This window comes from Balaenoptera ricei, chromosome 5 (assembly GCF_028023285.1).
Source record: "Balaenoptera ricei isolate mBalRic1 chromosome 5, mBalRic1.hap2, whole genome shotgun sequence".
Lineage (NCBI taxonomy): Eukaryota > Metazoa > Chordata > Mammalia > Artiodactyla > Balaenopteridae > Balaenoptera > Balaenoptera ricei.
The window spans coordinates 15,228,318-15,242,715 of record NC_082643.1 but is presented as its reverse complement, the minus strand read 5'-3'; the positions used below and the strand labels follow the sequence as shown (position 1 = coordinate 15,242,715).

General features: G+C 36.6%; 1 protein-coding gene across 11 annotated transcripts in view; it reads right to left on the bottom strand.

Annotated features, from left to right (window-relative positions):
* Positions 1-14,398, bottom strand: part of BMPR1B (bone morphogenetic protein receptor type 1B) — a 458,884-nt gene that overhangs the window by 67,980 nt on the left and 376,506 nt on the right. Inside the window, exon 1 of one of the 11 annotated variants that reach the window (XM_059922435.1) lies at positions 7,742-7,761. The exons of the other annotated variants lie outside the window; for them this stretch is intronic. Coding sequence (XP_059778418.1) covers positions 7,742-7,751 — 10 coding nt within the window. The 5' untranslated portion in view covers positions 7,752-7,761. Of the gene's footprint in view, positions 1-7,741; positions 7,762-14,398 lie in introns of those variants that run through there. 11 annotated transcript variants of the gene reach the window in all.

The window sequence follows — 14,398 nt, the reverse complement described above, 5'->3', positions numbered from 1 at the left end:
CGCGGGCCTCTCACTGTCGCGGCCTCTCTTGTTGCGGAGCACAGGCTCCAGACGCGCAGGCTCAGTAGTTGTGGCTCACGGGCCTAGTTGCTCCGCGGCATGTGGCATCTTCCCAGACCAGGGCTCGAACCCGTGTCCCCTGCATTGGCAGGCAGATTCTCAACCACTGCGCCACCAGGGAAGCCCAGGAGCTATATTTTAGTAGACTTTTTCATAACAGTGGTTATTTGATACTACACAAACACTGGAGAAGTAGAAGTCTCTTCAAAGTTAGATGCAATGTTGAATGTGAAACCCTATCAATGAAATTTTCATATTCTGATAAATTAAAATCTACTCTCTATCATGTACTTTGAATGGATTTTTACACAGGCGTGAATATGAAACAACGGGCACTGATTGATTATCTGGAGAAGAAAATCTTGGTTCACTCAGTTATGCAGATCAATCCTGTGGATACAAGCTTTCCAAAATCCTAATTTTTGTTTGAAAGTTTGAATTTGATCATTAGCAATAAATACTGTCAGTTGTTTTCCCTGAAGTGACAGGCTCACTTTGTTCATTTTTGAGAAAATGTCTGCAAATACCCATGCCTGAATAACCCCAGTTTGTCTGTCAGTCATTCTTTCTAGTAAAAATTGCCTTTCATGAAAAGTCTCACGGTAATCATTAATCTTCAGTATGCTGAAGAATTTCATTCTGTATACTTAACATTTTGTCACACAGAATATTAAAAAGAAATTTACTCAGAGGTTGGAATTTAATAAACTTAATAATTTTTACAGTTTCATTCATGATATTATTAAAAGAAGGTAGCTTTTTGTTTGGTGTTGGGTAGGTGGGTGTTTGGTTAGCTGGTTTGGTGTTTGGTCAGTTGGCTTGTTTGATGGTTTGTTTTTACTGTGACGGCAGTGAAGAATGCAAGTACAGTTTGGTACCCTGTCTTGATTTGCGCTCAGGTGCTACCAACAGTTCTAACCATTATTTCTCTTTTGTACCATAAGTGCAAATGTTAATAATACATCATATGATTATGCTGTGAATCGTATTTCGAGAACTGCCACACTAGATGACCAACTACTGATCACTAGAGATATAAAATTTATGTATATTTTAAGATAAGCTAAGAAATTTTAACAATAGTGGAAGAGAAGGGAATGAGTATGAGATACTTTTAAAAAGGGAAAATGATTAAAATGTATATATTATTGAACCCTTTTGGGATCTAAGGAGAGATTTTCAGTTAGAAACACTAGATTGCTCACAAAAGTATTATGTGCGCCAAATACATGTGAAAGCAATTATTAATGTAAATTTATGTTTTAATGCTTTTAATTGGTATTTAAATGACACAATTAAAGTACCAAACCTTAATTAAGCAAGCACCACTCATTTAGACACTGCCAGTTATAAAATGTTGATAAACACTTGAGAAAAGAAGAAATGATTCATTAATATGAAAGTAAAACAGGTACACAAAGTTCACATTCTCAGAAAAGTAATTAAAAAGAGAAAGAATTTGCTAAATATGGTACTAATTAGTCCTGGTTGAGTTTTGTTTGCTTTGCTTTGAATTTTGGTTGTAAACTATCATAGGCGGTATTTTCTGTTTCTTCTGCATGGTTGTGTGTTTTTTTTTCTTTTTCACATTGAACACTGAAAGGTTGATCATAATGAGACAAGCTTTTCTCTAACTTTAACTATGTTTATGTCTTGATTTGAACATAGTTTAAGTCTCTTGATTTCCAAACACAGGGCAGTTTTTCCTTCATGCTACAGAAAACAGCCAATTCTGAATTAAGAAAAGTCAGATTTTATATCATCCAAGGGTTGTAAACACTGAGATCTTTTTTCCCACCAAAAATATTATATGGGAAAGCGCAGAGCATCTTTCTCACGTGAGTTCTTAAATGTGCTATTATTTCACACTCAGGTGAAATATGTAGAATATTTAGAGTATAAACTGCATGAGATTAAGAGTTATATCTCTAGTTAACCACAAACCTCAGCATCTAGGATAGTGTCTGGCACTTGGCAGACATACAGTTGATTTGGTATGTGGAACAACGTTCCTATTATGAAGGTTTCAAGGATCATCTAATGTGAGAGAAGGTACAAACAATGTTATCTCACATATATCTATGATTTATGATGTTATTTCAGAAACGGGAGTGTGTGTCTGTGTTCTACTATGATTGCTATTTGGTAAAATCTTCACTTTTTAAAATTGAAAACAAAATGCAAAAATGCAGCTAGATTTTTCTGACACTCCTTCTGTCCCCTATACATATAATTTTCAAACTCAAGAAAGATAGACTTTGACCCCACTTTGACAGAGCCAATTCAATTAAATTATGTTTTAGGTTACTAAGGACTGAAACATTGGAACCTGGGTGTAAAAGGAAGGTTCTGAACATTGTCTCTAATGCCAGTGTAACCTGGACAGCATTAACAGAAGGGAACACAGGGCTAGAGAACACGACCTGCTTGGCTAATTAGCTGTATGCCTTTGGAAAAACCCATTCATTTCTCTAGACTTCCATTTCTCCATTTTGAAAATAAGAATAATCGTGTCTACTTGTCTCATGGTTATTGCTAAGGTTAAATGAAGTACTATATAGAGAACTTAACATAGACCCTGCGACGGAGATAGAGTTAATGCCCAATAAATGTTAGTTCCCTTCATCTTTCAGAAATCTATGGATTAAAACTTGATTGTAAAGACTGTGAGGTTTGTAACAGACAAAAGGATACATCTCTCACTCCAACTATATAAGTGACTACCAGAATCCAGAACCAATTTAAAGATATAGAGCAGTTAAATGTATTAAAGACCTAAATGTAAGACCGCATACTGTAAAACTCTTAGAGGAAAACAGAGGCAAACACTCTTTGACATAATTCATGGCAATAACTTTTTGAATCCGTTTCCTAAAGGAAATCAAAGCAAAAATAAACCAACGGGACCTAATTAAACTTAAAAGCTTCTGCACAGCAAAGGAAACCATTGACAATACAAAAAGACAACTTACTGAATGGGAGAAAATATTTCCAAATGATATGACCGATAAGGGATTAATATCCAACATATATAAACAACTCAACATCAAAAAAAAAATTCAATTAAAAAATGGGCAGGAGAATTGAATAGACACTTTTCCAAGGACGAAATGCAGATGGCAAACAGGTGAAAAGGTGCTCAGCAGGGAAATGCAAATCAAAACCACAATGAGGTATCACCTCACACCTGTCAGAATGGCTATCAAAAAGAACACAAATAACAAATGTTGGCTAAGATACGGAAAAAAGGGAACCCTTGTACACCGTCGGTGGGAAACTAAATGGGTGCAGTCACTGTAGAAAACAGTATGGAGGTTTCTCAAAAAACTAAAAATAGAACCATCACATGACCCAGCAATTCCACTCCTGGGTATATATCCAAAAAACAGACACAAAAACACTAATTTGAAAAGATACATTCACCCTAATGTTCATAGCAGCACTATTTACAATTGCCAAGATATGGAAGCAACCTAAGTGTCCATCAATAGATGAATGGATAAAGAAGGTACACGTATGTATGTGCTATACATACAATGGAATACTACTCAACCATAAAAAAGAACAAAATTTTGCCATTTGGAGCAACATGGATGGACTTGGAGGGCATTATGCTAAGGGAAATAAGTCACACAGAGAAAGACAAACACTATATGATATCACATATGTGGAATCTAAAAAATAGAACCAGTGAATATAACAAAAAAGAAGCAGACTCACAGATACAGAGAACAAACCAATGGTTACCAGTGGGGGGGGGGGGGAGGGGCAATATAGGGGTGGGGGAGTGAGAGGTACAAATAACTGGGTATAAGATAGGCTCAAGGAGGTACAACACAGTGAATATAGCCAATATTTTGTAATAACTGTAAATGGAAAGTAACCTTTAAAAATGTATAAAGAAGAAAAAAAATGCAAGGAAAAAATGTACACACACATCTGTTTTCTATGATTTATCACTGGTATTACCTACTTACTGGTACTAATTCATATTTCCAATTTTCAATCAATTTTAACCACTTTCTAATTTGTTTTTTAAACTGATGTCACTATTTGGAAGAAAACACGTGGTATTTCCATTATCATGGTTCCTGCTAGTGGTGATAAATAAATGTGGCATTGTTCAAAGAAACAAAACTATAGAATATTATGCAACACATGAAGTATACCAATATTACTTACTCATATTTAGAGTTGTTTATTATGTCCTATCAACTTTGCCTTCAGAGCACTTTACATAAGTGTATCTTAAAAATGGCATGCCTTGTATGCCATATTCAATTCACTGTAAAGTTGTTACCAACTTGCTATATAGCATTAGCTACTACTTTTTAACAATATTTTATGTCTTCAGGGCATCTTACACTTTGCAAGCTACATGAACATATATGTGTGTGTTAAACAGATTCAGAAATTATACATATATGCATTCTATATAACATCCACATAAAGTGTTAATGAAATTTTTAAACTGGCCTATATTTATCATGTACCTCAGCTCTTCTACTGATATATATAATCATATACAGCCAGTTATATAACTTCACCAGATTCTAATGTCCTATGTTATTAACAAGAAGACAATTAAGAGAATATAGAGGTAACATGGCCACTCATTTTAAAAGGTATGAAGACAATCTAAAAATTGCATATAGAAAGTGGCTTGTCAATTCACCCTTTACGGTATACAAAGGCTATCACAATGTGGTTTGTACGCTTCAGGGAAGTAAATAACAATTGCTGAAATGATCCACAAATGAAATAAAGAAAACTACGGAGTACTTGCTACAGGTGAAACACTGTTCTAAGAGCTTTCACACATTTTCATATAATTCTTACCACAGCCAGCAAGGGAGGTACAATTATTCCCATTTTTATAAATGACTGAGGCTCAGGTATAAGGTCTTAAGACTGAGCTGAGATTTTCGCTACTCCATATAACTGCTTTAATTAAATCTCTGATCTTTCTCCCACATCTGTGATCCTTTATTTTCACTGGTGCCTTCTAAAAATAACAACACACATGCATTAACTTGCAAAACCAAAAAGCTTAAGCAAAATAAACAAAAAGTTCTAATTCTAAAGTTCTTAGGAAGGCATTCAAGGCACTTCATCAATTGACCCAACCTACCTTTCCAGCTTCATCTCCTACCACGGTCTGCTCCGGGTCCATACTTATCATATGCATCATGTTTTTTTCATATTCCCATGCCTTTGCTCATAATATTCTTTCAGCCTATAACAGCCTCCATTTCTACCAACTATGTTACATTTCTCAATCAGAAATATATGCATCTTTTTTGATTTCTCATGAAACTTTGCCAGGTTATACATTTTACTCTACCTTGAAGAACAGTTAGTTGCACACATATTCCGGCCTATCAACTATCACCTCCTGATTGCAAGTAGTACAGTTTTTTTACCTGTGAGTCACCCAACTGATTGTTAATTTGAATAATTAGCTGTGTGTCCTCAGACAATTTACTTAGTCCCCACGAACCTCAATTTCCTCATCTGTAAAAGGAGGACAACAGTATTTATCCATTCATATGTATAAAAAATTTTAGAGCAGTAAAATATTTACTTTAAGGAGTCTTCCCCATATAAGTGTGAACAATTTGTATACTATTAATAGCTGAAATTTGTGACCGAAGAAATTCATTGTTTGATGTTAACTAGCTCACATCCTCATCCAACTCTGATTTTAGCATTTGTAAATTTTTGAAGGAAAGACATTTAAGCTTTTAAGTATAAAAACATTTTTTTAAAAACCAAGATTGTGTAACTTTTCTAAGTAGTTTTACAAGGGCAAATATATACACATTTTCATAATGGATTCCTGCAGAGCACAAAATAAGCTCATCCCTCCAAGCAAAGTACCAGTTCATCCTGAAATTTTACTACACATACAGTGAAATGAAGGTTATAAATCAACGTAGGACTCCTGGGAAGAGACAAGATTATTCACGGGACTTTACCACTTCTCCATACAATTTGGGATCTCTTTTTTTGCATGCTTTCTGAACATTCTTGCCAATCATACAAAAAAATTAAGCCTGTTTTACAGTTATAGGACATTCACAGTTCAACATCTGGGTCTCCTCTTCTTTCTCTCTTTGCATTAGACAACTTTACAACTTTGATCCTTTAGCTCTTGGCATCTACCTCAGGGTTGTAATAGTGACTTTATGGGAGAAGGAAGCTATAGACCACACTGGGCTGTGAGACAGCAGCCGTATTATAGCGTGCGCCCACAAGCAGACTGAGCGGTAGTAACGTACAGAGTGCCTATCTGGAAAAAGCACAAATATTTAGTGTGTTCTTTAGAGAGTTTCCACTCCAAAATGAGGACTGGATAGCTAAGAACTATAAAGGCAAACTTAACAACAACCACATCTGGCAGTTTCACTTCTCAAACATCATAAATACAGCAATCACTTTTCCAACAGAAAATAATTATTACAAGTGAAAGTCTACTCAGTTACTGTAAAACAGATCCAACGTCTTGCATAGGTCTTCTCAGAGACTAAGAAGAGCAGATGGTGAAAGCAGTAAAAATTCCAATGGAAACTATGACTAATTATTATTCAATTTATGAGGCTTGTCTTAAAGATAAGGTCTGAGTTAAATAACAGCAACTCAGCACTTTACAAAGACAAATTTAATCTTATGACCTATAGTGTGTAAAGCAGGGTGGTAGATTACTTACAAATAAATGAGATGTTCTTTAGAGGAATACATTTATCAGTAGAATACAAATTTTTGGTTTCCAGGTCAGTGCTTACTTCTGCAAATGTTAAGTCTTGTACTGATAGAGAAATATGTGGATGGATGCTTTAGTACTTTTCTACTCATCCCAATACATACTTCTATTTCAAATTTAAAATAATGATGAGTAGGCATGTAACTTTCTGGGCCATCATCTGATTTCATGGCCAAGTATTTCTTAAGTTCCATTACCAAATAACAATGATTTACATGAAATAACAGCAAAAATGGTATAATTGCTCTCATTTCAAAATACCTTGTTAACTCTGGCAATTTCTCATTCATAAAAGACTGAGCTTTTGAAAGTGACTGAATATATATTTATGCATCCCTATATTGTGTGTGACATATTTGGACCAAGAGACAGCTGCAGTCAAAAGTAGCTGTAAGTGGCAGGGCACAGAGGCCTGGGGCCCTGGGGAGAAAGAATGGAGAGAAACTGAAATGAAAAAGGAAGCTAAAATGCTACCCATAAGAACTGAGGATTCACTGACTGTTCCTTTGCACCACCTCAGCCAGGGGAAAACAAAGATCTTTCCAAATTGAAAGCAAAGATTTCTCAAAACAGAAAAGCAGTGTGCCAGGCACATTCTCCATGTTTTTCATGCAATAACTCAGTTGCTTCTGCCAACAAACTTACGAGTCCTAGAGTGTTATTTCCCCCATATTACAATACAGAAACTGAGGCACTGAGAACTTGCTCAAGGTCATAGAACAAGACAGAGTTGAAACTGAGATTTAAACAATAAGTCTGACTCCAAACAACACCGGATCTCCTTCCCATTCAAGTATGCCATATAAAAGCAGGATTTCCTAGTATCTACAGAAAAAACCACTCACAGAAACAACAGTCAATGCAAAGTTAAAGTCACCATGTAATAATCAAATACATCTATTATATTTAAACTGCTACCTGGAATCATTTTTAGAAGACTCTTAGTTCACTTGCAGAGTGTTTCTGACTTACAAGGAAGGAGAAAGATGTAAGTTTCTACTTGCCACCACTTTCTGCTCGGGGCTTCCAAGTGTTTTGAATCTCTTTTCTTTTGAAGTGAATTTTAATGAGCCCTTAATTGTCAAAGGACTTCATAAATATTCATGAAACATTAAGAGAAGTTGTGTTTCCTTGCCCTAAAAGCTGGAAGAGAAAACAGTTATTAAGACTCCAAAGGAGAGTAGGCATGATGAAAGTCTAAGTGGAATTGTAAAGGTTCAGTATTGTATTAGATGTTTATCCAAATGGTTCATATCATTAGAATACTTAAGAAAATTCTTAATGCGGAGATACTTTTATTTTTGCCTTTATGAGAAGTCCTCCACAGTACCACCTCTGTTGGAGATATTTTCATTTTCATCACTCATCCAATTCTAAATGATCCAAAACATTTCACTAACTCTTTATGATGCCTTCTGCACCACTGAACAGTAAAATGGTTATGATGTTGGGAGGAAGTGATTTTGATCTAAATCAACAGGGCAGGCCCAGCTATTATGAAAGTGCCACAAACCTTTTTCATAAAAAAAAAGTTTTCACACTGGATTTGAGTCTTCAAAGAAAGCATTCCCAAAGTATTGCATTTTACATCTATCCTACACAGCTGTCAGGGAATATTATCATACAGATTGACTTCTCCTGACGAAGCCATAGCCTCAAATACTTCCTTGTTGCCCAAAGGTGGGAGATGTTCACAAGATATCATGGCCATGCCGGTGTTCCCAAGGTCAGCCTAGGAAATGCAAACCGCCTGGCAAGTCAAACATTAACTCCATGAGAACAAATCTCTCCAAAACCCACAACATCTGATTCACTGAATCAGTCTGAAAAAAGGTAACTGTAAGAAAGGGGGAAATGTTTGCTATTTTCAGATGTACAGCAATGATTTTCTTCCCTTTTCTCTTAAAACTTTTGTCCCTTCAACCAAGAGAGATAAACGTATAAGTTTCTATAAAGACACCTCCCAAAAGTCTCTCAATTGTGAAAGTAACCAACTTGTCGTTATCACGTAACCAGAAATAAAAGATACATCAGTTAAATTTGGAGAAAATGAGACATAAATATTGAGAAAATGAATATGCTTATTTAATGGAGTCCCTAGTTCTACCATTTCCCAAATGAGCCAAACACAGAATCCTAATTCATTTAAATTTAAAAAAAAATTTTATTAAAAAATAATCAGATAATTTTTGTTTTGTATTTGACTCTAAAATATGTAAATAATTCAAATAGTTATTAAATTCTTAAAATCATTTCCACGGGTACTTTGTATTTTTCACTTCCTAAAGTTTGGATTGAACTGGGGGCAGGTGAGGTGGGGAGAGGGGGCACATCTGTAATGACTATTTAATAAGCTATGCTTTGTGGCTAAATAATTATATATTATGTTTATAAATACTCTCATTCTTTTCAAATTAAAAAATAAAATCAGAACTCTGTTTACCTACAATGTCCAGTAAGCACAGAAACATTTTATACTACCTGAATTCAGAAACACGTGACACAAAACAGTGGGCCACAAATATGATGCAGGCATAGAATAATACAACTCGGGGGCAAAAAATGCTGAAGGAAATTTTTCCCTGTGGTATCCACTAGATATACTGTTAGTAATTTTTTTAACAGACTAAGTTGTTATTGGTTCATTATCATTATGCTACCACCTTCCAGATGAATATGTATTGTGATGTAAACAAATTAAAAAAAGAATAAAAATGAAAAAGGAAGTATATGCTTTTCTAAATGTCTGTTTAATAATTTAAAGTTCAGAATAAAAAACTCAGTTTTTAGTCCCATGTATTTAGCGTCAATATACATGAAAAATGTCTCGGTGAAGGACGTAAACGCTAAAAACTCGTATTTTTTTCTTGATTTTATATTACTTTATTTTGGTCTTATTAATAAGCATTACCTGACATCTGTTCTCTACCTCTTTAGATACTCAAAATGTCTTACTCTCTGCTAAATCTACAGAGCAATGCCTAAAATGCTTATTAACTGAATGAATTTGAATTGATTTTAAAATTGTGATGATTAATTTTACGTGCCAACGTGACTGGTTCGTGGGTACCCAGATATTTGGTGAAGCATCATTCTGGTATTTCTGTGAGGGTGTCTGGGATGAGTTTGGCATTTCCGTTGACGGACTGCATAAAGCAGGTTGCCCTCCCTAATGCAAATGGACCCATCTAATCAGTTCAAGGTCTGAACAGGACTAAAAGGCTGACTCTCCCCCAAATAAGAGGGGATTCCTCCTGCCTGATGCCTTCAAGCTGGGACATTACATTTTTCTTGCCTTCAGACTCCAATTGAAACATCAGCTCTTCTGGGGTCTTGAACCCGCTGACCTCTGAACTGGAACTACACCATTTGCTCTACTGAGTCTCCAGCTTGCTGACTACAGGTCTAAGGACTTGTCAGCCTCCTTAATCAGGTGAGCCAGTTCCTTATGAAAAAAAGATACGTGTACATACATTTCCTATTGCTTCTATTCCTATGGAGAACCCTAATTCAGTTATTCTTGGTTTTTCAAAGTTGCCTAAAATACCCAAGCTTCTTTTAAGTAAATATAAAAGGTTCTTTTAATTAAATCTGAATTACCTTGGGCTCTTGAATCGTGGTTCTTAGAATTTCTTCCATCTAATAAAAAGTTATAATTTCACTGTCAGCAATATAGTTTAGATCTCATGTATGTATTCAGAATCCATGCTCTATTCACGGCAATTCAGGCAGTGTAGCCCCTAATGTCTCGGTGCTCAATGCTAGCTAAGACTATGACATCATTCATAGTCTTAGTGAAATGTAAAGTGCCAACATGAGATCAAACGGCAAGGACTGAATTCAAATAACAAGTCAAAGGTTTCATCCAAAGCTAAGGTGCACTCACCAACTACGAGATGATCACAGCTCAGAAAGAGTGATTTTGGTTTTGCTTCTATAAATTTCCTTGGCAGTATCTTTCCCATCTCTATCCTCTATTGGCTCAGAGATTTGTACATAGTAATCTCTTCCAACAGTGTTGCCCCTTGAGAAATCAAATTGTTAAATAAATGTCTAGGTTGAAGACCAGTTCAAGATGCTCAATTCTCCTCTACTAAATAAGGTAATAAAAATCACCAGAGGTATGAAAGCTACTGGCAAAAATCTAAGCTTCAAAATACATGAAAAATATGTTGGTGGAGAACACAATCACTTAAAATTTATATTACTAAACAGATATATATATATATATATACCAGAAATATTACTTGAAACATTTAGACATTTTTCATTGTATGCATTCTGGATGTTTTACTAAAGAACGTACTCATTTCTGGTGACTAAAGAAAAAAAAATGTACTTCAACATGTTTTCAATAAAAGAAGATGGCTGTGAAAGTAAAATGTAGAGTTTGAGGCTAGCCAGGGCAAGCTAAAGGTAAATTCTTTGTACTCTAGAGGTACTTAGACACTTCATCCTAAGATAAATGCCTTTTTCATTCTTTCAAAATGTACCAACAAAAATGAATCAGACTTTTTTTTTCTTTTCTCTTTTTCAAGGTTTTCTCTTTCGAACTTTTAAAAAAGAGTCTAGGAAAGAAAGAGTGGCAACAGTTAAGAATCACTATGGTCCTATGGGAACATGGAGTAATACATGGTTTTTTCCTTGTTTGATATTTGTAAGGCCTACCTCAGGGCACAATTCCCTTACTAGGCACTAGTCAACCCCCAAGTAACCTTTTCTAAGCTCTAGTCCTCTATATTCAACTAACTATGGGGTCTCTATCATTTCATGCTAAGAGGTCTTGCTGATACACCAAACTCAACATATTTAAATATGTTTTCCCTCCTCCTTCCTGAAAACTCTCCAGCCTATCCTTGTTCTTTCTACACGTGCCCTGTCTTCAGTGTCTCTCTGATGAACATGCCCACCATCTACCCAGCTGCCAAAGAGAAAGCTGAGAATCTTCCTAGATGTCTCCCTCTTTCATATCCATTATACTCAATCCATCAACAACACAATCATTTTAATCTTCTAAATTTTTCTGTAATCATTCCTTAACTCTCTACTGATACTGTTAAAAGATGCTAAATGTAGCCCTCATCATTTCTTACCTGCTTGTCTGCAATAGGCTCCTAATCTCTGCTCTCTAGCCCTACCTTCCTCCAACCATCTTATACCATACCCATAATTACATTTTCTAAAATACACGTTCATTTACTTGCTTAACTCAAAAATTATTTGGGGGGCACCTACCAGGTACCAGGCTCTGTTGCAGGTCCAAGGATGTAGCAGTGGAAAGAAAAAGACACAATTCCCTGCCTGACAAAGCTTACAGTTACTGGAGAAAAGAGATAAGAAGCAAAATAAACATGGAAGCATATTAATTATGTTAAGTGCAATGGAGAGAAATAAAGCAGGGAAGGGAGACAGAAGATGTTGTGAGTGGCTGTTATTTTAAAGAGGAGGTCAGAATTTCCTCACTGCGGAAGTCATTTCTGGGAAGGGAAAGGTGAGGAGAGTGAGCTGTGGAATGGAAGCGTTCAGACAGAAGAAAGAGCAGGCAAGAGTCCTGAGGGGAACGTGTACCTGGAGGCCTTGAGGACCAACAGGCACCAGTTTGTCCAGCAAGAGGACAGTAGGAGGAGGTGAGGTTGGAGAAGAAAGAGGGACAGATCCTAGAGGGCCTTGTGGGAACTCCTCCTCTGGTCGCTGTGCCAAGGATAGACTATAAAGGACAAAAATAAAAGCGGAGAGCAGTTAGTAGACGGTAACGGTAATTCAGGCAGGCACTGACTGTGGCTGGAACATGGCTGGCAGTGTGGAGGTGACGAGAAGTGGTCAGATTCAAGATGGGTTTTGAAGGTACTGACTGTCATAACCTGAATTTCCAGGAAAGTAGAGCCTAAGACAACTCCTTGCAAACAGGTAGTTTACTGGGAATGTCGTCTCAAGAATCAGGAGTGCATGACCAGGGCTGTGAAACAGGGAAGAAAAAAAGTGGCAATTTGAGGAATGAGTTATCTAGCTCACTCCACTAGAGGTATCATGACCTGAGCCTCAGTATCTCCATCCTGCCTCAGCTCCGAACCCGCACTGGTCATGTCTGGCCCTTCCTTGCAAGTTGCGCGTGAGCAGACTTCCTGCCAGAGCTCCACATGATGCATCAAGGAGGCCGCAAGGCAAGAGGCCAAGAGGTAAGAGAGTATCCGGTTCCATCTACGCAAAGCGGGGCAAAGCCTTCATGGAACTGTTTGCTGCACCTGTGACATGAGGATTCTGAAGTGGAGTACATGGGGGCCCAACATAGACAGTGTTGGAATAATTCTCTAATGGACTATATGTACTATGTGAGAGGTAAAGAAGAGATAAGGATAATGCCAAGGGCTTTGTCCTAATCAACTACAAGGATGGAACTGCCATTAACCAAAAGGGAAAACCGTGGGAAATATGATTATGTGACTTCTAAAAGCCAGTCATGGATTTCTGCATCCTGGGTCCACACATAACTTTATCTTCTGTCCCCTGCTTACAATCTCAAATTAGCCACTCACTACCCCTCACCTCCAATTCTGCAGTTACACTAAACTCAGTCCTCTGGCTACACCACACTCTCAGGTCTTTCTGGGATTTTGCTCAGGTTGGTCCCTCTACTATCTAGTTTATTTGCCCAGATAATTCCTTATCAGCCTTTAATTGCCAACTAGGTTGACACCTCCTTTTTAAAAAATTTTTAGTGGCGTATAGATGCTTTACAATGTTGTGTTAATTTCTACTGTACAGCAAAGTGAATCAGCTATACGTATATGTGTATCCCCTCTTTTTTGGATTTCCTTCCCATTTAGGTCACCACAGAGCACTGAGTAGAGAGAGTTCCCTGTGCTATACAGTAGGTTCTCATTAGTTATCTATTTTATACATAGTATCAACAGCATATATATGTCAATCCCAATCTCCCAATTCATCCCACCCCCCTCTTTCCCCTCGGTATCCATACCTTTGATCTCTACGTCTGTGTCTCTATTTCTGCTTTGTAAATAAGATGGTCTATACCAATTTCGTATATTAACGAATATATGTGGAAACTGAAAAAGCTGGTATAGACCATCTTATTTACAAAGCAGAAATAGACACCTCCTTTTAAGTCAGATACACACCTACCTATTCCCAAAGTATTCTTTGTATTTGTCTGCCTCCTTCCAAGGATGTGACCAGGGAGTATTTTCCTTGAACCCTTAGGGCATATTACAACACTGGAAGATAGTAGGTGTATAATTAAAGTATGTTAAATTAAGGAATAAATGAATGGTTTCTCCGAGTCATTCTATGTTTATTTTAAAAGCACAGTATCTGTGCCCCAAACCAACTTCTCATACGAACTATTTCAGTATGTCACCTCATCCTCTGAGACACTGACGATTATGTCCAAAGTCACATAAGTATTTAGTGGCAGGGCAACAATTAAAATTCAATTATTTTGACACCCATCAGAAAAGGCTCCTGCCTTTTCCCAAACAGTTAACTCTTGGACAAGATCTGAGTATAATATGCTCTAGGATATTTATAGAATTACGTCGTTAAAGAGTAAAAACGCGT